This window comes from Ursus americanus, chromosome 3 (assembly GCF_024610735.1).
Source record: "Ursus americanus isolate L20-20 chromosome 3, mUrsAme1.1.p, whole genome shotgun sequence".
In the NCBI taxonomy this organism is placed as follows: domain Eukaryota; kingdom Metazoa; phylum Chordata; class Mammalia; order Carnivora; family Ursidae; genus Ursus; species Ursus americanus.
This window is the reverse complement of record NC_142129.1, coordinates 3,990,688-4,017,683: the sequence shown is the minus strand read 5'-3', so window position 1 is coordinate 4,017,683 and position 26,996 is coordinate 3,990,688. Positions and strand designations below refer to the sequence as shown.

The 26,996-nt window shown below is 47.9% G+C and overlaps 1 protein-coding gene across 3 annotated transcripts in view; it reads left to right on the top strand.

Annotated features, from left to right (window-relative positions):
* The window catches only part of DPP6 (dipeptidyl peptidase like 6), an 889,057-nt gene that overhangs the window by 206,526 nt on the left and 655,535 nt on the right, over positions 1-26,996 (top strand). The window contains exon 1 of one of the 3 annotated variants that reach the window (XM_045792244.2): positions 6,775-7,008. The exons of the other annotated variants lie outside the window; for them this stretch is intronic. Coding sequence (XP_045648200.1) covers positions 6,775-7,008 — 234 coding nt within the window. Of the gene's footprint in view, positions 1-6,774; positions 7,009-26,996 lie in introns of those variants that run through there. 3 annotated transcript variants of the gene reach the window in all.

Genomic DNA, 26,996 nt, shown 5'->3' with positions numbered 1-26,996 from the left:
GAGGCCAAGCCAACATGGCAGCAGCCACCCAGGACATGTTCTTATGTGGTGGATCACCTGAGTGCAAGAGGTGGGGCAGGCTGGGCAGGTGCCTTGAAACCTCTGTTGCGTCACGTCCATTCACATTCTGATGGCCAAGGCCAGTCACTCAGGAAGTCCGTGTGGCGGTTTAGGATAGCTCGTTGGAAGGGCTGGGGATGAAAAAGGATTTGCTGAACAACATTCCAATCTGTCACAGTTTTGAATATGGAAATAATGACTTTTTAAAAAGACTTATTTGTTTATTTGAGAGAGAAAATGCGCTCCTGGGTGAGTGGGGGGGAGGGCAGAGGGAGAGGGAGAGACTCTCAAGCAGATTCTGGGCTGAGAGCAGAGCCTGACACGGGGCTTGATCCCACAGCCCCGAGATCATGACCTGAGCTGAAAGCAAGAGTCGGACGCTTACCCGACTGAGCCACCCAGGCACCCCTGGAAATAATGACTTCTTATCTCAGAGATGAATCCTCGGGCCCTGGAAACTTGTAGCTTGGACACAGAGTCATGCTCTTAGAAGAGACAGCTCGTCCGCGGACTGCCGGATCACATGCTTGAAGGACTGGCTGGTCTTCTTGGTGCTGGTGCTGCGCTCCTGGCCACAGCTGACCCTTGATTTTCTTTTCACTCAGGCCCTGGTTGTTTGTGGATGACTTTTGACTGAGGCTTTTCCGGACAGTGCCTCAACTCAAAGGAATGGTCTTAATTCTGGTAATTTTTGACACGGGGTAAGATGGTGAGAGAAGTGATTCCATGAGAGAGGTTTCAGGTTCCTACCAGCAGGGGTCTGGGCAGCAGGTGGCACGTCTCGAGAGTCTCCCACCCAGGCCTGCCTCACAGGTGCTGCTGGCCTGGACCCTCCCAAGCACACCTTGTGCCTCTGTGTCTCTCCTCTCTTCCCTCTTTGTGTCTTGCAGCCAAATGCAGTGCGTGGACCTGGAGGCCCATTCACTGGGCTGGTCTTACTTTTGTTCTTGGGGGGCTGACCAGCCCTGTCTTTCTAGGGTGGATTACATCAGCCTCACACTCAGCTTCCCTAAATTGTAGTCCTATTGTAGATTCTAGAAATACATCCTATCCCCTTCCGTTTTGTAACTGGAATCGTTTTCAGTGGAGTCAGATTTTTTTTTTTTTAATTTTCTGTCACTATTTCCATTGCCCTGCAAGTGAGCATAATTTACATGGCAGGATTAAATAACTCAGCATCAGCTCTGTTTCCACTCTCCAAAGAAGACCCTGCATTTGAACAACCCTGTTTCTTTCTATCCTTTTCTAGTCCAATTGTTGTTTTCAAGTAAAAGGCTAAACACCTTTTTGGGTGACATGATGCAAAATAATAATAACAATAATAATAAAATAAATTCAGTAGCCCCACATGACGGTTGGAGCCCTGTACTTGCTAGCCTGTGCCACGTGTCATTCCAAGCACACCCCCACCTTGGAATTTCAAAATGCTCGCCATTGGTCATAAGAGAGACCAGATAAAAGCTTTCTCTTCTAGAACACAGCTATCACCTCTGTTGGTTAAAGCATGAAGCACTGAATGGCAGAGGCTCATTAATGTCACTTCAACATTAAAGGGAAGCAGATTTAACTTAATTCATGAGAGTGGAGGGGTGGTGCATGGTTGGAAAGGGCAAGAAGCTCTGGGGGCATTTCAGAGGCAAAGTCATGTCCCTTTAAATCTAATATTACCTGATGTATGAATTAAGACATCACAGATAATGACATTGTTCTGTTCAAATGATCACCAGGAACAAACAGAAACAACAGATTCTCTTCCAAATCTCGTGCTGTAAAAATCTTAAGAGCCCTGGAAAACACTGTGGAAGTTCTTGTATAATGAGGACATGAGAAAAGACAGAGGTTGGTGCCTCCTCCAGGAGGGAAAGAGATTATTTGGATAATTTTAGAGGACACATTGACATTAAAAGTGAGATTTTATAAGTACTCCGAGAGGAGCAAGGAATTTGTAGAGAAGAAAAATTTATAGTCTATTGATACTGACGGAGAGCAAGGTCAGGAATGAAGGACAAGAAGGAGAAGGAAAGAAAGGAAGATGAAGAGTGGGAGGAGGGGAGGTGGGGGTGGGCAAGTGTCAGAGGACAGAGGGAGCACCCCTAAGGGAGAGGAGGACAGCCCCCCACCCACCAGGCTGGAACAAATATTTTCTGTAGGTTTACTCCAGCCTTTTAAGTTAAATCGCTGGCTGTTGTACCGACTTGGCAATCAGCTTGGCCTCTTGTGTTGACGAATCGCGTGTGTTTGGGGGCATAGGGCGTGGGTGGTTGGTTGTCCTTAGTGGGTGTTAGCACTGCGTGCCAAACACACAGGTGCACAATGGCTGTACTAAAATGCAAATAAAAGTGCCATAGGGAGATTAACAGCGAACTTTATTAATTTCAGAGTAAGACTTTTTTGTTGGGTTAAAATAAATGTTTCTCTCTAAAACATTGATTGTTAAGTACCAATTTGAAAAGCTCAAAATTAACTCAGCACCTACTTTAATTTTGTGTTTTTCAAAAGCTGGGACTAAGCAATTCCTTTTTCTTGTGCTGGACATTTCCTATTTGTAAAGTTTGTAAAGAAGTCATGTTACCTGGGCTCCCTTATTGATAGGCATCTTGCAAATAAAAAAAAAAAAGATAGTTATATAGAGAGAGTTTAGTTGGGAATAGGCTCTGTATTTATGCACTTAACACTGTATTTTCTCAGACTACCCATGTATTTGTTTTATTTCTCCCCTTTGGTATGAGTACAAGGTGATAATACCTAGAAGATACTGGTGTCCAGTGTCTTAGGGAAGCCCTTCCATTAGCACAGCATATGCTGCTGGTCATTTCATCTCTCACGTCTCAGCATTTTGAAGGAATCAAAATCTCAAATAGGGCTCTACTTTCCTCCTTTCCCTCACAGAGAAAGAGGAAGCAAACTACAGGGTATAATTCTGTCCTAGAAATGAGAAAACCTCTTAGCTAATAAAAATCATGCTTAGGCTGCTGAACTCAATACACTTTCAGTATTTTTACAATGCTTAGCTTGCATGTGGACCACAATGTTCCCTTCATTGTCATTTAAAAAATGACTATCCACCATATTTTACAGCATTTGGCTAATTCCAGTGACTTACCATGTTTGTTTTGTAAATTGGTTCCAGGGAAAATAAACACACACCCATACACCTTTATTTAATAAATAGGGGGAAAAACAATCACATACAACTTGATGGAAAAATGGGTCAGTGGACACGGTTTTAAGCAGTATTGAAGAACTAATATCTTGAAATGAAGTAATCCATGAAATATTTTTTAAAAATAGCTTCCCGTATTTACCCATAAACAGATGGGGGACTCTATTTCGATACAGCACATTTAAGATGTTCCGTGACTGGTGAGCGGAGGCGGCTACTGACCTGTGTCCTTCTGAAATGCACCTCTATTTAAATGCTCACTGGGAAGTTCTGCTACTCTTCAGAACCTCTTCCCCTATTTAAGGAAGGGGGGTCTGAAAAAGCTATTGAAGGCAATCAGTGAGTTAATTATGTATCATAAACACAAAATGCCATCAGTTTTCTGCAGTTGCATTTCCTCATGCAGCCCAAAGCACCAGCTGGCTGACTCTGTTGCATTTGAGACTTCCAAGTGCTGACAGTATATTAAAAATACACTGCCCTTTGTAAAGAAATGCTTAAGACATACATGAAGTGTGTGCAAACACACATGGATGTATTCACACTCAGAGTCTAGAACAGTCTTGAGGATGAGTGGTGCTCTGAGGGCAAGGTGGAGGACAGTAGCACATCTTTGGGAGGGAGGTAGTGGGCCCTGAGTCTGGAGGGCACCTGGAAAGACTGGGTGCACCCCCATCCCCCGTTTCTCCTGTTTAGTTTTCAGATTTGCTCTCTCTTACCTCACATCTTCCTTCAGTTGTTCATGAGTCTCATTGTTTCTTCACTTTATAAGTAATTTTAAATAAAAATTGCTTATTATGTTGTCCGAATCATTTAGTCAGGATTTCTGATGCAGACCAAATTGTAATTTGAATACCTGCACGCTCACTTGTGAATGATTTTTAAAAGCGAGGGCCACATGTGCTCAGTTTCAATCTATTATTGTGGATATGCATATTTCTGTAATCGTTGGGTATGACACGTAAGCTATTCCTGTGTAAATACTATATATTGTATAAAATGTTAGTACAAGAAATACATAATGCTACTTCTTACAGTTTGTGTGAATATATACATGCAAATTTCATATGTATATTACATAAGTAAGACCCTAACGGCATCTATATTTAGTGAAGTGTCGGGACCTAGATGCTCCGGGAGCAGCGTGAGCTTTCCTTTCAAGTCAGGCTGGGAAAGGCAGCTTCCTCCCATCAAAAGCACAGCTGGGGCGGGGGAGGGGGGATGACAGCAAGGTTTCCTATTTATCTAAATGTGATGACTTTTAAAGTTTCATTTTATGGCTCTTGTAATTGCTGCCTCTGTCTTCAAAGGAAAGTGGGGCTCTTGAAGCTCTGCACCCCCAGACCTGTGGGCGGGACATCTGCCTATGCCAGAGGCCTTTTGCTGGTTCAGGGAGCCTCTTAGCTATTGGGATATTGGTTTTGTTTTTATGGTTGCCTAAAGAAAACGTGTCTTTAAAGTAGTTTAACAATCACACTTTTCTTCATAGTGGAGGGAAACCACAGTGGATTAAACAGAGGATGCATGTGGTAGTACTAATTTTAATTAAAACAAGACTACCCACTGGGCTGAGACTCAAGGAGAGAGTGAGAGGGACTGGAACGGGTGTTCTCCCGGGAGGCTTATTCACCAGCATCCAGTTTCTCCCTGCAAGCTGAGGACACTGGTGGGAAGAGGCCGTTTCAGGACCATGCAGGGGCTTTCTCAGTGATATCTGGGCTTGGGCAGTGATGCCAGGAGAGCGCCCTGGATCCAGACCCAACAGAAGCTGGTGAGCGCCAAATATGTGTGGCCGGGGCCTCACCTTTTAAAATTTTTAACCTAAATTAAATAGTCATGGACACCTAGATGGAGCAGGGGGCATCACTGAGTCAGGGAAGAATGTGAATATGAAGATGTCCACTTTGAACTGGTTTGAAAGGAACAGCAAAGTGGGCAGATGCGAGCCCTTCAGCCCTCCGGAGTTTCAGGGCCTAGTTTCAGCTGAAGATCAAGTTGGGACAGATCTGTCCCAGCTGGAGGGTCTGCAAACAAGAGGGAAGGGGATATGGGGACGAGACGGGAAGGAAGGGCCCCCAAGAGCCTCAAGAGAGTCGGAGGAGTGGATTTGAGAAAGAGGGAGAGATGCCTGAGGCCCGAGTGAGCAGTCCGCCCCAGGAAAGGGAGGAGGGAGAGCCACCTGCGCCTGGAGTCGGAGCCGGGCGCGCAGGCATGTTGGTGTCTTTCCACACAGGGGCGCTGGAGCACGTCTTACTGCAGCAAGATGCGCGAATGCGCACCGGAGCCCAGCGCCCTATTTGGTGTGGTTTCTCTCCTGTCCCTTTCTCTCAGTCGGGGGTTGAGGGGGCGGAGCAAGCTTTGGAGAAGTTGCCGGCATCCCAAAAGCTTCCGCCTCTGCCTCTGTTTACTGAAAATGAGCACGGAGTTCGCGATGTACACAAATGGGTCGGGATGTGTAGGGAGGCGCGTTCCACTGAGTTGCTGGGAAGGCTTCCGCCAGGCCTTCCCTGGATTGCCTTCCACGACCTTTTCTTTCCCTTCGTTTTGAGCCCGGGGGAAGGAAAATGAATCTGTTTTCGGAGGCGAGCTTGGTTTGGGAAGCAGGGAGGGCTCCTTAGCGGTGTGTCTGAGCCATCTCCCTTCCAGCCCTGCTGTTTGCTCTCCCTCGCCCCACCTAGCACCCTCAGGCCCGAGGGGTCTTGGCTGTTGTTGTTGCAAGTTAGGCAAGAAAAGCTGGAAGGAAACCCGAGGGGGAGCGCTGGGAAAGACGCGAGGCTGCAGCTGCGCGGGGTGCGAGCGTGTGGACGCAGAGCGCAGCCCCGTGCCAAGTATGGGCGCCCTCGGGGCTCTGCCCCTCCTTTAGTGCCCCCAAACCCTCCGCGTTTTCCGCCTCTTCCGCCGTTCGCTTCCCGCGCAGCCGGGGGTGCGACCTCGCGCGGGGCCCCGAGCGCCCCGAGCCCACGGCGCGCACGCCCCCGCCCGGCCCCCGGCCTGCCCCTGCGGCCCCCAGCGCGCCCCCGCCCCGCGCGTCCCGCCGCGCCGCCAGCCCCCTGCCACCCCGGCGCCATTACCCGGCCGCGCCGAGGGGCCGGTGGGGAGGGGGAGGAGGAGCCGCGCGAGGGGCCGGGGTGGGGGGAGCGCTGAGCTCCGCGCTGGCTGTTCGCCGGTCTCTAGGTGGTGCCAATTCTGGGGCCTAGGCATTTTCCCTCCCTTTATGTTTTTTTGGGGGGTTTTTCCTCCCTCCAATGCCTTTGATTAGGCCGTCCGTGGCCGTGGCGAGGAGTTGAAAAAAGCGGAAAGAAGCGAGGGAGAGCTCACACCCCCAGACCCCCGGCTCCGCCGAGCCGCCGGGGGAGGGGGCGGAGGAGCCGAGCCAGGCAGTCGCCCGGCGGCGACTTGAGAGTGGCGCGCGGGAGGAGCGGCAGCCGCCGGCTTCCCTTTCTTCTGCTGCTTCTTCCCTCTCCCCCCGGAGGGGGTGGGGAGCGGGAGCCCGAGAGGGGCAGGCAAAGCACAGAACGCCCCCGAGGCAGCCAGCGAGGGCGCGGGCACCGATGGCTTCGCTGTACCAGAGGTTCACGGGCAAGATCAACACCTCGCGCTCCTTCCCGGCGCCCCCGGAGGCCAGCCACCTCCTGGGCGGCCAGGGGCCGGAGGAGGACGGCGCGGGGCCCAAGCCCCTCGGAGCCCCGGCGCCCGCGGCGGCGCCCCGGGAGCGCGGCGGCGGTGGCGCGGGTGGCCGGCCCCGGTTCCAGTACCAGGCGCGGAGCGACGGTGACGACGAGGACGTAAGAGCATCTTGGTGGGTGGGGGGCGGCACGGGGCTTGGGGCCGAGCGCTCGGGAAGAGGCGTCCGCTCCGCGTCTCCGAGGGTCGGGGTCGCCCTCCTGCGTCCCCTCCCCTCCACTGCCTCCCCGGAGCGCCACAGATTCGCTCCTCAGCGCCGATCTCGGTCACCGCCGTCCCGGAGCGGGTCTCGGTCTGCAGCGGCGGCGGTCAGGAGTTGGTGCTTGAGACAGCAGTGTCTGTGGGGTTGCGCTGCTGGGATGTGGGATGGCTGGGGGATGTCACTGGGTGTGTGGATGTCTGTGGTTATTGTACGGTGTTATGCATCCTAAGGCGAGAATTCAATCAGTCTGTGCTTACAACTTGATTTTCCTTCCTTCCTTCCTTCCTTCCTTCCTTCCTTCCTTCCTTCCTTCCTTCCTTCCTCCTTTCCTCCTTTCCTCCTTTCCTTCGTCCCTCCCTCCATTCCTTCATTCCCCCGCCCTTTTTCCCCTCTTGCTTTAAGACCAGGGAAGATAAAGTCCTAGGCTTCCCACCTGTCACTGGAATCTATGCGATGTGCCATCCTCAACCTCCCCCATGCCGTCCCTTTGCTCACATGGTCTCTACTTCTCACCTCTCCAGGACACTTTCCCCTCCAGTGCTGATAGTGTTGGTGGTGATTTCCTTTTGGTAGGGGTGACAAAACACTAGCATCTGATGCCCAAGGTCCTGTCCCTGGGCCCAGCACAATTTTTGCTGATGGGAGTCAGGCCCTGCCTGTCTCCCACACCCAGCCTTGGACTAGGATCTCTACCTTAGACCTGCCTTAGGAGAAAACTTCTTAGTGAGCATGTTTTCTACTCTTCCTTGGTCTGGAAGCCTGGGTTTCAAAGGTTGGATTTGCATATCACCTTAGTAACTGATGACTCAGTCAGGACACTAGCAGGCAGCTTAGATGGATGAATCCAGCCACCTCTGTTGATCCCTTCCAGCTATTCCGAGGGCCAGGGAGGACCACAGGGAAAGGCAATTGTCTGGTGAGATGCTTTCTTCCTGGGGAAAAGAGAAAAATCCCAGACAAGCTCTCGGACTGGCAGGCAGAACTGGCCTGGCTGCTGTATAGATCCTAGAGATATGCAGGGTGTGTTGGCTTGTAGAACCCACTGCATGTACCTTTGAGGAGTTTCCTATCTGGGGGCACCTGGGCACAGGTCCTCATACAAGCCTCTCAGATAGCCTACCCTGACATACCCAGGACAGTACATGTCCCTGCACTGAGCCGACGATTGTGGTCATGCAATTATGACTTGCCTTGGGTCACACTGCTTTACCATTTGGTTTTTCTTTAATAGTGCAAGGTTGGGGGTGGTGGTATTGAGAGCTCTCACAGGGACAATTCTGAAAAAAGCCGCTGAGGTTTTGTTGTTTTTGCTGGTCGTTTTTGTTTTATGAATGGAGGACGTGAAGACTGACAGGGATGATGAAAGTTTGTGGGAAGTGCAGTTTGTGTACACACACACACACACACACACACACACACACACACCACAGCCTGTATCAGATCTTGCATGACATTTTCTTATTTTCTTTTGGATCCTTTCCAGACTCCCCTGGTTACATAGATAGCGAGCGGAGAGATGTCCCTCACTTCAGTGGGTCAGGTCCTGAGGGAATTGCATAGATTCCTCAGACATCTGGTTCAAGGAACTGGAAGTCTTTGAGGAGGGGTTTTATTGGGGTTGGTGAAAAATTCTGGAAGATTAAACTATTGAGAATCTTGGGGAAGACAATTGAACTGCAATGCAGACAGAAATTATGCACTTTTTGCTTTAAGTCTGACTTAAAACTGTGGAATTGTGTTATGCTTGGAGAACAATGCAGTTTCCATATCATAGGCTCTAGGTGTCGCTAGGAGAAAGGAAAGGCAAGAGTTTCTGAATTTTGTTTCTGATGATCTCCACCCATCTCTCCCTCTCTCTCCCTCTCTCTCTCTCTCTCTTTCCTTCCATCTTAATTTGGAGCATATAGTTCCAGTTCCTTCTTTTCGGTTTGAGATATGCCTGGAACTGTTTCTCAGATGAGCAAAAGGGTTGAACTGAAGAGCAAACTGGGGATCTAACATTTGCAAATGATTTCTGCTGATGTGGCTCTGAACAGTGTATCTGACTGGAATTCAGGAAGCCCTGACATCAGTGTTTCTTTCCTGAAAAATACAGAAGAGTGTATGTGTGTTTGATATGTAGGTGTGGGTGGAAACATAGTGCACATGAGTATAGTGTCCTTATGAAATACATACACATATATATGTATTTAAAATGTCTGATGAAATCAGTGACAGCTAAATGTGACATCAACTTCTTGAAAACTTTTGTGTGCTTTTCTCAGAAATGGCTATTCAAAATTGGAAAAGTTATGTCAAAAAATTTACAAAAGATAAATGTACACGTTAAATCACTCTTCCTTCAGGAACAATAACTGTCTTTTGTTTAGGAGATACCCGTTTAAAAAGATAGTAGATGTAAAAACTATTTTTCTGATACCAGCTCTTGTCAAGATTAGAGAATTTAGAGCAATCATTTTCCTACCCAAATATAAACCAGAAGATGTGCAGCTAATTAAGAAGGCGCTGCTTGTTGGTGAGACCTTTTAAAACAGCAGTTTGGGAGGGCCCCATTGCTTGGGCGAGGAGCTGTCCGAGGTGCTGACAATTCTCTGTCTCCGTGCCCCTCTGTCTTTTGGGAGCGGCCCATGGCTAGGGTGAGAGCTGTCCGAGGTTCTGAAACAGTCTCCCCAGGAAAGCCCTTTTTTTTTTTTTTTTAAGATTTTATTTATTTGACAGATATAGAGACAGCCAGCGAGAGAGGGAACACAAGCAGGGGAGTGGGAGAGGAAGAAGCAGGCTCATAGCAGAAGAGCCTGATGTGGGGCTCGATCCCAGATCGCCAGGATCACGCCCTGAGCCGAAGGCAGACGCCCAACCGCTGTGCCACCCAGGCGCCCCGCTTTTTTTTTTTTTAATGTTTTTTTTATTATATTATGTTAGTCACCATACAGTACATCCCTGGTTTCTGATGTAAAGTTTGATGATTCATTAGTCGCGTATAACACCCAGTGCACCATGCAATACGTGCCCTCCGTATTACCCATCACCAGTCTATCCCATTCCCCCACCCCCCTCCCCTCTGAAGCCCTCAGTTTGTTTCTCAGAGTCCATAGTCTCTCATGCTTCATTCCCCCTTCTGATTACGCCCCCTTTTTTTATCCCAGGAGCGCCCTTCTGTCTGCACATCCCATCCTTGGGGCTGGTGGCTTTGCTGCCCTTCTATGGCTTGTCAGTCAGGGAAAGCTGTTCCATGGTACAGAAACAGCTTTCACGCCTTGGTCACTGAGACAGTGATAAACAGCATGCCTTTAAAATCCAGTGGGCTTTGTGCCTCCTTCCATCCGAAAAGGGGGAAATAAAATGTAGTTATTGACCTCTTTATGTGTGTATGCACACATGCATGAATATGAAAAGAAGTGATTCCCACCAAAATAAAATTTAAGGTAGTCACAAGATCTAGCAGGGAGAAATCAAATGCTGAGATTGTACAGTGGGTAATTAACCAGTATTGCATTGCCCATCTGCACAAACTATGCATACAAGGGAATTCCCTCCCTTCCCAGAACCCCAGAAAAGTCTGCTTTGGGTGGGTCAATTCTAAGACATAAAGTTTAGCTCTGAAATAGAAATAAAGCCTGAATACCTTTTCTATTGGAATTTCCTCATCAATCTTAAATTTATTTAAATATAAAGTCAATTACTCGGGCAAACCCTCTGAGGAATCAATAGCTATTTTGATTTAAAATTCATTTTGTAGGTTTAAAAATAAGTTGATATTGCTAGAATGGAATTTAGTAATTTTCAATAGGAATTAGCTGTGACTGATTTTAAAATACTGGACTTTGTGTCTCCTCTGCTTGAGTGGTTCTGTTTTATTTTTTAAAGGACTTCAGAGGCCTTGGGCGGTAGTCTTGTTGAGGTTTCATTAGCATGTTCCTGTATTCCTCATTTTTGGTGACACATGATTTCCTAACAATACAAATGCGATGACAACAGGATTTTAAATCAGCAAATTGGCTGAAGCAGGCACTGAGCAAAGAGGCCCTGCTCATGATGTCTTTCAGCCTGACAGGGCCAATTTCATCATCCTGTATCTTCGACATGATGGTGGTTCTTCAGCAACCAGCCCATCTTTCTCTCCACCTTGATTTTTCATTGGTATGATATTAGTGTCCTGTGAATTTCTTCTTGGTATTTATCAACTTTCATGTTTTAAGTAGCTTGGCTCCACAAATAGGTTTGTTTACCTTATTATTTTCTTTTGCTCCAATTTTAATTTTTCAAATATTTCACATTATTTCCCTAATATATGAGAAAAAGGCTAAAACTTTGAACTATCTACTTGATCCCATTATTCTCATGACTGATTTGACAGTGCTTAGTGTCCTCACCTGCAGATGTCACAGGGTCGTTTGAGGAGACAGGTAGAATTCCCATCTCACTTGTCACAATGATGGTGCCTGCAAAGTAACTGCTATTACATACTGAGCACTGAAATTCATTCAGTTTCAGTGAATATGTTGTTGCCAGTGCAAATCACCTTATCCCTTATATTTCTTTCCCCACCAGTTCTTTCTTCTTCTCTGCCTACAAAGGGAAACGAAGACCATGTTCACTGATGAGCACTGCCAGCTCTGGCTACTGTCCTGTTTTCCATTCTTCTATTACAGTCCAACTTCTCAATCAAGTCGTCTACAGTGGATTCCACTAACAAGTCATCTACAATCCTCTCGTCCTTATCTAGCTTGGTCTCACTGCAGAAACTGCACGCAAAACGTCATCAGCATTCTCTAAGTAACTTGTTGTAATGCCCTGTGTGATGCCTCTTTAGTCCTTGTTGTTACAGCTTCTGCTCTTGGGGACCACCACCCTGCACTTCCAACGTTTGCACCACCTGTCTTTCATGGTGCTGCTTGAATGCATGCCTTCTTTCTTTCTGAAGTTGTCCTTTGAGTTCTTTGAGCTCATTTCCTCCTGCCCTTAATGTGGAAGCGTGGGAGAACCTACACTCCCATGGTTTTGATTTCCACTCTTCTATTTTTTTTACCTTCCATACTTTCTAAAGATAAATTAGGTCTCAGATAAAGTAGAATGAAGGTAAGGAGAGCCGAGTATATCCTACAGCGTCTGTATTACAAGATGACTAAGTAGCTTTCTTCTTTAATGTCCATCCACTAGCGTTTCTTTTGAAGGTATTTTGCTTTGCCGTTTTACAGAATTGTAGAATCGAAAAGACCTTGCTGAGCACCATCTTGATCTCTCTTCCAGGCTTTTGACCCACATGTCGAGCAACTAGACACTAGACTGTTTTTGTGATGGTGGCAAGTATTTGGCATATATCCCTAACATTCCCCCTCTCTTTATGTCTGTGTATTCTAGATACCTTTCCTTCTAATCTCTTATTTTTTAGTTGTAGTATCGCCATTCCTTCCATCTCCCAGCATGGCATACAATGTATGTAATCACATACAAATGACATTTGCTCAATACTTTTATTTCTTTTTTGTTACATTAGGTATTTCAGTAGATAAGCTTTGAGGTCTCCTTATGAGTTTAATGCCACATAAAACTATATCCTAGCACCCTGCTGGAGTACTTGTCCTCCTGAAAAGTTTAGTTTTTGCACTTTGGAACATATTTTAAATGCATTGGAATGATTTACCATGTAAAATAGTCTCTCTGTAGGTGTTTTGGTAAAGTGAATAATCACTGAAGTTTTGAAAATATAATTCTGTATCTATAAAGAATTTGCTGAAATTATAATACATCTGTAGCAAGATTATATAAGATTTTGCTTACTGCCTCAGCACAGAGAATGTAGTCATAAGTAGGAAACTGTCTAGAGTGAAGCAAGTAAAAGTGTGACACAAGCAAAGCGTGCTAGCCGAACGATGGATGAAACCAAATATAGCATCGAAAATACCTTGCCTCTGCGTTACACCTTGTATTTTTTAAGGCACCACTAGATATCCCTCATTCTGTCTTCATAGTTACCTTGGCTAGGGAGGAAAACCCTAGCTAGCAAAGAGCTAATCTGTTGGCTTGAAAAATTAATAAGAGTAAACTTAATTACTTTTCAACTGGATGAGTCAGTTGTCAACTGTGAATGATAGCAAACAAATATTGGTGTGTTAACAAGCCTGTGGTCTCTAGAGCCAGTCACAAAAGTATGTGTTTGCTTAAAGCCCAAGTTGTTTGTGGAAAGTGAATATGTTATGCCTTCTCAGTGGATTTGAGTCCTGTGTAGCAGTAAGACATTTTGAGGTGGGCATAGAAGCCTGCTCTCTATGGCATGCCTTTTTTTTTTTTTTTTTTTTTTTAGTGCTGCCAGCACACACTTTTAAATAATTTACTTGTATATGTTACCTGTAGATTTAAGGAGGTCTGAAGCATTAGAATAATATAATATTAATTTATATTTTTGACAACGGGATCAACTCATTTTCTTACATGAGATTAATATTCCAATGTCACTGTGTAGACAGGAATTTTTCTAGATGTTGGCTTTGGAGATTTTTTCTTCATAAAATAGAGCTTTTTAATTTTGTACCTAAAGCTTTTTCTTCTGTAGAGTCAGAATGATTAATAAGTTTAATTTTTGCAAGCAACTGGCAGGAGTTGCTGAGTAAGATGTACATGCAGATTGTATATAACCCCGTTCCTTTTAATTACTCTGACGATAACAATGCATTTATCAACTGCATGCAGAATGTTTCTCTGCAATATATAATATTGATCCCTTTCACAGAACATTGCCTATAAAAATAATATGTACTGTAATCCTCTCAAAATTAAATTCTGCTTAATAAATTTAGTGTTAAGGGCACTGACTGCCCATGTGCCATGGTATGATTTGCTTTCATTTTAAGCATGTGGGTTTGATTTTATGTACAAGTCAAAAAAAGGAGGGGGCGGAGAAAGAAAACCACTCAGCCTTTCGGGTTAATGACTTTTGGGACATTTATCTTTAGAAAGATCTAGCATTGTGAAATTATCTGAAATAGAACATTTTAAAATTTGATAACCTCTAATTTTACAAATGAGAAGACTACAAGTAATTATGCGAATAGTATTAGGCCAATGACTTGTGTTCTCTGGACGTCAGAGAAACTCAGCCTTCCATTCTTCCCTGTGTTCTTCTCAGTATACTAGGCAGTACCATAATTGAGTGGAGGAATTAACTTAATTATATCTCTGAGTTTAAAAAGTATGAACGTTATGAAATCTAACAGTCTAAATTAATTTGGTTCCAAATGGATGTGCTAATTGCCACAGGGAAAAACAAACAATTTGGCCACAGTAGTGTAAGATTTTGCCCTGACTTGGTTTCCCCAATAGTTTTAGTTTTTTTCCTCCCCATCTTTCTTGCTGCTTTCCCGGCAGCAGCCAGATCTATTTGGAGCACAGGACATGTTCAGTTTTGCCCCACGAGTGAGAAAGAAATAGATAATAGATGTAACTTTACAGGAAGCCTAGAAGCCAGTAAGGCCTGTAAGGTCTGGATGGTGGAATTCCAGGGGGTGGAAACCCTGCTTCCAAGAGTTGGAGCGGTGGCTCCAGCAACAGGTGCCGGGGATGGATGCCATACAGGAGCACAGGGCAGGGGTCCGAACTCGTAGGGATGCCAGGAAGGGGGAAGCTCTGGTAGCTAAAGATGCAACATTCTCAGGGCCTAAAACAGGGCTTCACCTGAAAAATAACAAACTTCCTTTCACTCATCCTGTGTATGTAGATAAACAGCTTGAAAGCATTAAGATCATCCCAGCAATATGCCTGATAGTAGTGAAACACACACTCTCACACACTTTTTTTTTTTAATTCAGAAGGAACTTAAGGATTTCCTGGGGTATCACAGTCGTTGTAAAAATCAGTGTGTAAACTGCCTGTAGTGCTCAGATTTCATTTGATATCAGGTTGTACCTTAGATAATTTTGGGTCAATCTTAACGTGCTTACATTAAAAAAAAAAAAGTGGAATAGGGGATATAGGCATCTTCCCCAATTTGGAGTTGAGAAGACCAATTAATTTATTCAATCTCTTGATGTTTTCTGTTTAGGAAGATTTATTTTAAAGACAGAACTACTGGAATTCATCCAGCAGCTTTCATGGAGCAATGGGATCTTTATGGTGTGGTCCTTGATATGTTTATATAATTGAGTGTATCTACCATACCTTATACATTGTAGCCACGATGCATTTAAGGTGGCATCAGCCAGCGGGGGAGGGGGCAGGAACTGAGTAAGTGAGCAGTGCGTGGGAAGAACCACAAATAAGGGGTGTTGTTTAAGGAGAGAGGGTACAGCAGAAATTCAGGGTGGGAAAACACCAGCGTCCAAGTCTCCCTAATCATTTTCCCCAGTACACTCAATTTTCTAAACTTTATTCAAACCTTTCATATGCCTCATGCAAAATCCCATTTTAAAAAAAAAGGAAATAATGAGAAACCTCTATAAAAGTCTTGAGAGGTAAAGTTATCTCATCTCTTTGTGACACTTTTTAGACTTGCAGGTATTCATGGACCCATGAGGGAGCCCACCCCAGCGTGAAAGTCTCCAATTCCTAGAGACATATTTCTTTCCTATTTTTTGTGTGAACAGTCATCTGATTTATAAAAAGATGCAACAAAATTTAAAATGATACAAAGTATCAATTTCAAAACAACATCGAAGAATGTATTTAGCCATATTCAGCTCATAACAGAGCAAATGGGGAGGTGGAACAATTCATGTTGAGGCAGATTGCTTTAGGAAATGGCTGCAGAAAAAGTTGGTAAAGCAAGGCAGAGGGACTCCTATCTTTTAAGAATTAGAACCAAGGGGCCCCATAATCATCTGGCATCAGCTCAATGTTGTATCTGTGGTTAGAAATGTACATGATGGGGGCACCTGGGTGGCTCTGTCGGTTGGGCGTCTGCCTTCTGCTCAGGTCACGATCCTGGGGTTCTGGGATCGAGCCCCACATCGGACTCCCTGCTCAGTGAGGAGTCTGCTTGTCCCTCTGCCCCTTACCCGCTCGTGCTTTCTCTCTCCTCTCACTCGTTCTCTCTCTCAAATAAATAAAAATCTTAAAAAAAAGAAAGAAATATTCATGATGGGAACTCTAGGGGTCTTCCAGATCCTTCATTTAAGGTCCTGGTCAACTGTGGCCACAATGTAACACTTGTGCTGAGTTACTCTCTGTCCTAAGCAGTCGTCTGTATAGGTTCTTTTGTGTGTGCGTAGTAATTGTTCAAATCTTGGATGTTTGGCAATCCTTAGAGCCACTCGATACTTTTGCCCCAGTTTCTCAATTTCAGCCATTACACAGTCAGTGATACAAGGGGTACGCTTGGCAATCAGACAGTCTGTCATTGATTATACTAAGTGAGGTTTGGCTTATTGGAAAAGTTGATAAAGCTGGTATCAGCCAGGATGTGGTAAGGTGGGCCCAGCTGTGTGTTATATTGAAAGAATAAGCAGAAAGGATGTTGAGGGGTTTCTCTTTCCTTGATTTCACTGGTATCTTTTTTTTTTTCCCTTTCTTTTTAGGTTATTCTAACCTTCTCTCTAAGCATCTCATCTTGGAGACTGAGCAAGAATACGCTTCGTGGTTGCATACTTTCTTGCTTTCACTTGCTTCCCTGTGTTCATTCTGCACTCTTGTTTCTTCTGGAGATGCATTTCCTGATCTGTGCTTCCCTTTATCTTCTGTTCGCTGATCCTCAACATCATAACTTCTGAGAGAAGACAGAGCTGCGTTCACATTTCTGCAGTCGACAAAGCCATGGGGTCCCCTGTCCTCCTTCTCCTTCTGTTCATGCTTCAAAGATGACTTTCCTCTCCACCCATCTTTACAGGTCTTCTCAGGAGTCTTCGTGGCGGGGGAAGGGGGATTGCTGTAATTTTCTAGGACACTCGGGCTACATTATAGAATACCTAGCTACTTTCCAAGGTGAACTTCTAGGTCCCCCTCATCCTACCTTTTCCCATTTGCAAGTGTCTGCTCTCCATGGCCAAGTGTGAGGGAAGTGTGAACTGCTGAAGCCCAGGTAAGCGCACCTGTCAGCAGCTCCACACTCGAGTTCCCTCCCACTCCAGTGCACGCCACCAGCAATGACAGCCCGTCAGGAGTATGGGCTCACGCAGAGCTTACACGAGGATAACGGCGTGGTGGAAGGATGGATAGGAGACACCGCTGGGTGGGAAGTGGAGGAATGGAGCTGAGAAGTCAGGCTGGTTTAGATTTTCTCAAACTGGCCCTCAGGCTAAGTGTTGGAAGAGGGCTGACTTCTCCCGTGGGCAGGCGGAGGGGTTGCTTTGCAGATACTTCCAGGTCTTATCTCTTCTGGGCCCTTAGAGTGTGGCGTGGCTGTGCTTTACTTGGGCTGATGAAAGGGGAGTGGCACTCTCAAGTGGAAGCCTTAGGAGCCAGCGCCGGAGTCACTGTGCCCTCTCCTTCCTTTCGCCATGGAAACAAGCAGGATTTCAGATAGCGGCTGTTCAGTGGGAAAGATAGAAACTTTGGATTGTAAATCACTGAGACGGTGTTACTACAGCATAACCTAGCTGGCGCGGACGAGTACGGCAGGAGGAATGTTAATGCGGTTGGGTTGCGGTTCATTGTTTCTGGGCCTCGAGTCCGTCGTCAGCTCGGGCAGACCTGACACTTGCTAACTTGTCTAGAAGGTTTCAGTCTGCCTTCATGCATCTCCCATACAACTTTTTAGTCCTCAAAGACCCCGAATTGGAAATTCCTTTGGGGAGGACAACAGATATTGGAGGGCATGAGTCTTACCCGTTCTGTCGCTCACTTAATTTTAGGGGCAAATGGGACCAGTTCCCTGAAAGACAGGTGCACGTGCTGGTGGTGTGTGGGGGTCAGGGGCCGAGGCATGGGGCAGCAGGAGGGAGGGGTGCTCAGGTAGGTCTCTAGGTAGCCATGGTGGAAGCTAGCGTTGGCCTGCAGGCTGTTGCTAAGGGTGAGCCTCCAAGCCGAGGCTCTGGGCCTTTGGTGGGAAACCCTTCAAGTCAAAGAAGTAGGAGTTCGCACGGGGAGGCTTTGAAGGTTGCCGGGGTGGAGGACGGTCTCAGTCCCTGAGTCTGTCCTTGGTGTATGCTGTGCTCTTCCATCTTCATGGATTCAGGGCGAGGTTATCTGCACTGAGGGAACTGAAGGGTCTCGTCATCTGAATAATAGGAGGTGTCAGTCAAAACATCTAGCTTTCGCCTCATACTCTTTCTCCTCAGTCAGCATCCTGCCGATGACCAGTTAATCTCCATTTTGTGTGTGGAAACATGTCATGGGTTTCTCTTCCTTTTTTCTAGATTTTTAGTTACTCTCAAATTCAGCCCCCAAATGACTGGTCATCTGTTGAAGGGAGAAGGGGACGCTATGAGAGACAGGGGTGCCGTTTCTATGGAAACGGGAGCTGGCGGTGAGGAGCTGGGGCATCTGGCTTCCTTGCTGGGCGGCTGGCCTTATGAATACCCAGTCACTGCTGCGCTCCCCCCTTGTCGTCCTGTGGCTCCGACAGGATCCTGTCAATCAGCGGGGCTTTTGTTTCCGCAGGCAGGAGGAGAGCACCCGAGCAGAATCCCAACGTTCCCGCGCCTGCCTCCCCCATGGTCTTTCTAGCCGTGTCACCTCTGCTCCGACAGAGCCAAGGAGGAAGCCGTCTTGCTCTTAAAGCCTTTTACTGCCCCCGGGGTTACCGCAGTGTCTCTGAAGCGGGAGGGGACCTCGAGCGGTCATCTCTGGCCCTCAGTGTCGACCACGTCTTCTCACACCATTTTCCTACTTTAACGGACTCCCAGGAAAGGTTTTCCTCTTGCCCGTCCAGTTCGTGGTCGGCAAGCCAAGTCCATTAGCGCGTGCCCTGACCCCACTAGGACGGCCTCCCCTGCCCCATGTGACAGCCGCCGGCCACTGCTGTGCTGGGAAGCCTGCAGGGGCTCCTGGCTTCTCTCAGAGTAAAAGGAGTAAAAGCCAAGGTTCCTACAATGACTGAGGGGCCCACAGTGATGTGCCTCTCCACTCTCACCATGCGGCCTCCACACTGGCCTCTCCGTCTGCCGGAACGTTCTTTCCAGGTGTCCGTCAAGGCTTTGCGGCGGTGTTACTTTCTCAGTGACGTCTACACTGCCCACCCTATTGGAAATTGCAGTTCACCCCACCCATCACTGCTGACAGTCCCCACCCCTGCTCAAATGGAAGGTATTTATCACCTTTCAGCATATTATGTCATTTTCTTTTTTATGCTCGTTTTATTTTTGCCCCCCCCCGCCCCGTCCCCACCAGAATGTTGGCTGTACTCGTATAAGGGTCTTCAGCTGACTTGTTCCTGATGCATGTGGGCGCCCAGCGCAGTGCCCGGTACTTCCAGGGTTCTCCGTGACTGTTTGTCGAACAATGAGTGAATGAGTGGTATCCTACCTGAAGAGTCTCTCTCCGCTTCTGTCCGAATAATCAGGTTCCTTTAATTCTGTTCTCAAAACTTTATTTTGGAATTAAAAGGTCCTGAAATTAGTGCTCTGAACCTCATAGGTGGCTGCTCACAACTGTCTGTAAACACATTCTCTCCTTTCTAGGATCTCATTTGTCGTTTGCTTCTGAACAGCCTCTTCCTGATGGCCCAACCTAAGTCCACAGTCGAGAGCATAAAACCATTATTAGGGAAACAGTAGGATTTACTTTGGGAGGACCTGCTTAAAATGTCAGTATTTAGCATTTGGACTGTTTTGTCTGAATTTAAAAATAAGCATGAGTTAAATATAAATTTTCTATGTGTGACTGTTTTTGCTGTCTTTTTTTTTTTTTTGTAGTTATCAGCAAAAGTAGTAGAAAAGAAGGTCCCATTAGGGAAAATGCGGATCTTTGAGAAGAGGACAGTCCTATAAATAGAAGAATATGATAAGTTGTTTTTGATTAGAAATTCGTATTACCTAATTCTCAATTTAAGTGAAAGAAAAAGACCACGGCTCCTTTTTTCCGTGATACTGTGACCATCTCTCTACCTGGCAGGTGGAAAGTCAAATCGGGAGTATTTTTGAACTGTATGTCATTAGAGCAATACCAAAGTTCCCAGACCAAAATGCTTAGTTTCTGCCAGAGAAACTGTTCCTGGGTTCTGTAGTCTGTTGGGAACTGCCTGGGGCTCTCTAGCTACCTGCAGCGCCCATCTTTATCATAATACAGCAGGAGTTACCCGGCACCTAGGAGGTGGCTAAGACAGGAGACCGAACCCTGTTTGATCCTGACTTAGCTCTGCTCTGCCCGGCCGAGCAGCCTGGCTGCTGGCGCTCCCTTCCAGCCACTGGCGCAAGGCTGCACTGACACACTTTGAGTCACGTTTCTGTAAATAAATTGTACAAAAGGAAGACTTGCAGTTTTCTCTCCCATTGCCAGACGGGTTGGCAATCAAGTATGCGTGGTGAGTGCGCTTGAGTCCACGCCAGACTGGGCGGAGCTGTTTAACAACAGCGAGGAAGGCACACCGGCCATCCCCTTGGAATATGGCCTGTGTCCCAGGCACTCTTTGAAGGGGTAATCAGAGACCTGCAGGAAGGCTGCATCCTTCATCCAAAGACACGCTAATAAGCACGTGTCGTTCTGGAGGCGTCGGATGGTGCCAAAGGGCATGCAGTTAGAGGAAGAGAATGCAACAGATAATAGGGAGATGCATAGCCGTGCAAGGTCAGCTCTCTGACCACTGCATTGAAGTCCTCAAAGTGCCTCTGGACACTTATGGCCAAAAGACTCACAAAAGCCCATTTTCTGCTATGATTCCTTAAGGAATGTGAGTTACTGCACCAAAGTTGCAAAGTTCCGCATCCAGTTCAAGCCCAGGGAGAGGGTAGGGTCTATGGTGCACACACCCCCACCTGGCTCTCCACACCACAGAGGACCCAGTGAGCTCCAGATGCCCCCAGAGCTGCCGGCCACTGGAGAAGCAGCCCAGGCCGGGTTCACCCAGCAGGTCGTCCACCATCCCTCCCTTCGCCTCTCTGAGGAGTCCAGGTGTGTGATTCCGGGGGCACTGGGATGACGACACTCAGCCTCTCACACGGGAGTGCAGTCACCTGCCTGCCCATCGTGGGAGACACACGGATGGCCCGGGACGAGGACTGAGGCCACTGGGTCTTTGGCAGGAGTCGAGAGAGGGATACCTCTCAGATAAGGCACCGGAGCTCAGCTCGGCAAACAGAAGCAGGGTACAGGCGAGCGAGGGGAGCCGATGGAGTTCAGCTGGGAAGGTCACGTGTGTCCCTTCAGTGCCCTGTCAGCCGGTGAATGCCCACTGTGACTGGATCATAGGAGCCAGACCCCAGGCTTCTTCCAGCAGTGCCTCTCCCGAGTCCCAGCGTGCCTGATGAGAGCCACCAAGGGGGAGGAGGAACAGCAGACAGGGCCAGTGGACCTTGGCCCCTTCCTGAAAGCAACTGCACTTTTGAAATATGTACTTGTTTATCAAGTTCACATGAAATAGTGTGTCGGTGTGATGTGAGCTCTTCTTGAGTGACAGCCCAATTATCCTGTGGACACACAGCAGCAGGACTGCAGACGGAGCTGGTGGGACCGTTTGCACACGCCTCACATCCCGTGACCGCCAGTAGGGCTCCGTGTCCTTGTCTGGTGGCTGCTGTGCCCGCCTCCTGGCATGCTCATCGCAGGCAGGTAGCAGGGCGAGTGGGTGCACTGCCCCAGAGTCAGACTGCCTGAGCCTCCGTTCTGACTTTACCCACCAGTTTCCCATGGTTCAACCCCAATATGAACTTCCGTTTATTTATAAAATTAGGCAAAATAATTACGGTATCTTTCTCACCAGTTTGTTGTGAAGTTTGAGTTAATACGGGAGAAACACCTGGGCTCCCACCTGGCATGCCAGGAATAATTGCAATGGTACGAAGTCCTTACTGCAAGATGTCGTCATTCTGGAAAGGAAGGGTGGGTGGCTGGCGTGCCTTTAGGGCAAAGTAGAGGGGAGCTGGAGGTGTGGAGAGGGACGGAAGGTGGAGCCCCCCACCCCCATGATCGCATGTGCACTGTATCTTAACCGTAATCCCATGTACTTGACACTTCACTGTAATCCTGATAGGTGGGTTAATTGAGTGGTCTGGTTATGACAGCTGGACTGATGGGCCAATGGGGCCAGAGTTAAGCACCCTTTTCCTCAGTGTGGCTCTGTGCTCCATCAGCCCTGCGTGTCATTCCTGGAAGAACAGAAGGGTTTGGAACAAGAGGTCCTAAGGCAGGCTCCCCACCCAAAAGGACGGTAGGTGAGAGAGCACAGTCCGATCTCTAGATTAGCTCAAGGGCTGTCATCTCCACAGGGTCGCACACGGAGACCCTCCAGGGCCAGGCACTGCCTTAAAATTCCAGGAGGAAATGGTTGTTGAGAAACATTGCTTCTCTTGGAGGCCCTTTCATGATCAGGAATCTGAAATATGCTACCTGGTAAGTGCTTAGGACAGTGGTCAGAACGGGTCCAACTAGAAGATGAGTAAGAATTGCTGCCAAGCCTGCTAGGAGATGAGGGAAAAACGTACACAGGTGGCTCAGCCCGAGAACTGGTAGCAGGAACCCCTGGCAAGCGTGGCCTTGGGAACCAGAGTGGAAACATGTGGAAAACAGTGGAAAATGACCAGCTATGGCTCTGACTACAGCGATCTCGAAAACAGAGAACATTCTGTGAACAAAGGTCTTAAACCACTTCTCACGGCGTTTCTCAAAACCTTCACCATAATGCCTCACTTTCCATGACCTGTCTCTCTGTTAGCAGTTAACGTCGGCAACATAAAGAAATGAATGTTTTCATTTAAAACATTCCAGAAGTCTCTTCACTCAGGCTCCCAAAACCAGCCCCCTGGGTGTATCAGCCGCGTCCTCCCTTGGAGTGGTTTCTGAAGCTGAGTTGGGAAGTCTCCGCCCTCCACCAGCACACTCTCCTCTCCCCAAAACGACACAAACAAGCCGATGTTGCGTTCGGGGGGTCTTTGGAGGGTTTTCTGCAAACTCGAGATCTTCAGGATCAGAGTAGCCTGGCCCTGGCGCACGGGGTCAGTGAAAGCCGTGGAAAGGTACCTCGTGCCATGAAATGCCCGGTGGTCAACCCTGCTGCCTCAAGGAGCCAGGCGGCCGCTTGTGTGCCCGAGCGCCCCGCTGGGCCTGCCGCCAGCTCACCGTCAGGAGACGATGTGCGGCGGGTGTAGCCGAGAACCTCGAGTGTTCTGGGAAGACCCGGCCGTGTCTCTGGCACCTGGCTCACTGTCTGGGTCCCTGTTACTCAAGCCTTGTTGCCTTCCAAGCACTGGGGACCACAAAGAAGGGCCTTCCCAAGGAGGCGTGCATTGAAAGGCCTCGAGAACGGAAATACGTCTAGGGAAACACTGAAGAGACTCTCGGGTGGACCCAGCTCGCCTACAAGGCAAGGTGCAACTGCAGGGAAGTTGCAGGGATGAGAAGGGAAAGTCTGTGTCCATCTTTGGAAAAGTTCCCAGGAGTTCTGACAGCCTTGCTCCTTGGGGTGAGCGTCGCCCGTATTTCCTCTTGTGACCCCATTCTAGCTCCACATCGAAAAGTCTGAGCACACCCCATTGTTCTGAATCATCAGCTGCTGGCATGTTTCCGAGTCTTTATGGCTCCAGGACTGGCCTCTGCTCACATTCACGGAGCTCAAGCAAAAATCTGGTGACTGGTGGAATATAAAATTTCACTTAAAAATACAATTATGAAGAACCTAATTTAATCTAATTCTTTTAACATCAGTAATATGTGTATATATTTAACTGTCAGCTTTACAGCCCCTTTGAAATAAAATTGGGTCTTTGCTAACACAGAGCTTAGGGGAAACCGTGCACGGGGATTTTCCAGGCTGTCCTTTCAAAAATCGCTGCTTGTGCAGAAAAGCATTCAAGGCTAAAAAAGTTTGGGAAACTTGGAATTCTTATGAAGCTCACCTTGTTCGCTTTAAGTAAGAATGTCACACGGAATGTTAGCACCTGACTAGCTGTGTTGACGGCAGGATTTCTCACGTGTTTGTGTCAGTTTTCGGCAGTGACTGTGTTTTGGGGGCAGGTTATGTGTCAAGAGGAGGAGATCTCCCCATCTCTGGGTCCTGCAGACACCTCTCCCTGGCGACCCAATTTCATCCCCAGGTGAGAAGTCAGCCTGTCTCTGACGGTATTAGTTTTCTGTCGCTGCTATGACAAAACTCTACACTGGTCTGGGTGCCTCAGAGCAACAGACATGCATGCCCTCAGGGTTCTGGAGGTCCCACGTCTGAAATTAACATGTCATGTGCCGTGGCCTGTGGCCCCGTCCCTCCAGCCTCTCCCTCTGTCTTCCCATGACAGCTCTCCCTGTGTGTCTCTTCCCTTCTCCTTGGAAGGACAGCAGGCACACCAGATTTAGGGTCCACCCTACCCCAGCATGACCTCACCTTAATTAATTACATCTACAGGGACCATGTTTCCAAATAAGGTCACATTTTGAGATACCGGAGGTTTAGGATGGCATATCTTCTTTTTTTTTTTGCAAAGGGGGGCTGTTGCACAATTCAGGTTGGAACACTGACTTACATTTGTCTCAAAGCAAGTTCTAGGTTATTTAAAATATTTGGAGGATTACTGTCCATCTTGTTGGAATTTTAAGGAACAATATCTTTGTCACTATTTTTGACTAATCTGCTCTGTGCAGCGCATCAATTATGTGATCTTACTGCCACTTTATTGGTGCTTTCTGTTTTTTTGGTGACTTTTCCTTGGGGAAAAGCAATGGGGAGAAGAAGAGAGGGAACTGATTTGGGTATAAATAATTAGGACAGCCACCATGGTGAGATTATTATTGTGCCTTGGGGGACGTGCAGCCCAGCAGGGACACATCTCAGCGGGATGCAGTAAACAGGAAAGGGGTTGTCTCAGGTTAGTTCGTGCCTACCAGGCTTAGGGAATGGCAGTGAGACGTTCCAAACCCAGAGTTACCGGCACCATTCTCATTTCTATGGACGGCTCACTTCATTCTGACAGGCCCTGTTCTAAGATGCTGCATGCTGTGTTGGTGTGGGAACGCGGACACAGCTAATCGTGTGACATTGAAACCCCGGGGACACATACACCTGCTTCTGGAACACTGGTGCGTGTTACTGGCAGGGCCCTTTTGCTGGAGGAGGCATGGCTTTATTCATATTTCTGATTTCTTCCCACCCCAAATAGATTGCAAACATGAATAGTGGGGACATTTGAAAATAAAGTAAGAGTAGAGAGTTTCCCGACTGCAAACAGAAAACTTACATGTCTTCTGCACTGTGTCATGGCATGAAAGTGTCCAGAGTCTCATGCTTGAAGGCATCCAAACAGCACCACATCCGGGCCTAGAACCAGGGTCGGCACTCCTAGTGGGTGAAGGTGCTAGTCTCGTCATTTCTCCTCAGCTTCTAAGGTGTGGGGCGTGTGGGAGCCAGAGGGCAGGACAGGGTGCGTACTGACCACTCGCGTGAGGGGCAGAGGTTCCTGGGAAGCCGGCCCTAACCTGCCTGTCCCAAACCTGTTTCCAGAGGCGTTGCTGGGTGATGCCAGGTGCAGCTCCTCCTTTGAACTAGTAGAGTCTTGAAGTCCAGGAGAACCCCGGCAAGAACCATGGGGAGGGGTCCTCGGGGCTACAGGGGACGTTCCAGTCTCCTCCTTCTCAGCACCGCCCACGCCTCTCTCCGTGGGCCTGACCATGTGTTATTTCTGTCCCTGTGCTCGCGATCCCTAGTGTCCACGTTGGACACTCACTGCACATTTGTGGCTACAGGAATTTCTTCGTCAAACGATGCTTTACACTCCCCCCACCCTTGCAAACTGGGTTACAGTTTCTTCTCTGCTGTTCCGCTGGAAGCTTTTTATTTTTTTTATTTTAATTTATTATTTCTTTTTCCCCGCTGGAAGCTTTTAGGGGAGGGAGCTTCACTTTATGCCCCCTCTTCCTGAAAGCCATCCTGGTCCCTTAATCTGGATTTAATGTCACTGCGACAGGCTCCTGAAAGACGCTGTGGGACCGTTTGACGCACCTCAAAGGAAATTGCCTGTTTTTTCTTTCTTTTCCACTGGAATCTCAGCTTCTGGGGACAAGTCATGGGGCGTGGGCTCTCCAGGGCCAGAGGAGGGCAGGAGAAATCCGTGTCCTGACCACTCCTGGCACCACCAAGGTCCAGCGCTTTGCCTCTTATGGGGTCATGACTCAGAATTTGCATCGTCTGCCTCTTCTTGCCTTTTGGGTCGTTCATTATTTCCCCTAACCCATGGGCCGGGATGGAAATGAGGCCATAAATGGTGCATTCCCAAGGCCAAACTTGCAGGAGGACGAGGCTCTGGAACCGCCTCCTCACCGGGCACCCCCAGAGTCGCTGGCATTTCTGCATTATTCATTGTCCCCTTCCCAGACACCTCATTTCATGCTGTGACCAATTTAAAAGAAATGAGGTTATTTTTAAGATGTGTCCTTTCAAAAAGCAACAGCCACATGTCCCTTGGGGTTTCCGGTTCCTTCCCAGGCAGTGGATGAAATCCGTGTGGGGGGATGAGAAATAAGAGGGAAGAGCTTACCAGGGAAAGAAAGGTAAAATGTCACAAGCATGGAAAGCAGCGCCGCCGCCATGCTACGCGATCCGTCCAGCCCGTCAGATGAGTAGGCGTACCCCCGGGGACGTTTCCTGCCACACGGTGACTCTCCCAAGATGACCCATTTCGGCTGTCGGTTGGGACTCGAGCTCCGCCGTCGAGGCCTGGCTTGCGGGGCAGCCCCTCCGTCCGAAGCCTGTCTGTGGGCCCTGCCTCTCAGCCGCCTGACCCCTGGCCGTCCGTCCACCGTCCCGTACTGGGTCCGGCCCCAGGCTTCGATGCGCACGGTTATCTGCTGCCCCCCGTTCCTTTCCCCGGCCAGAAGGTG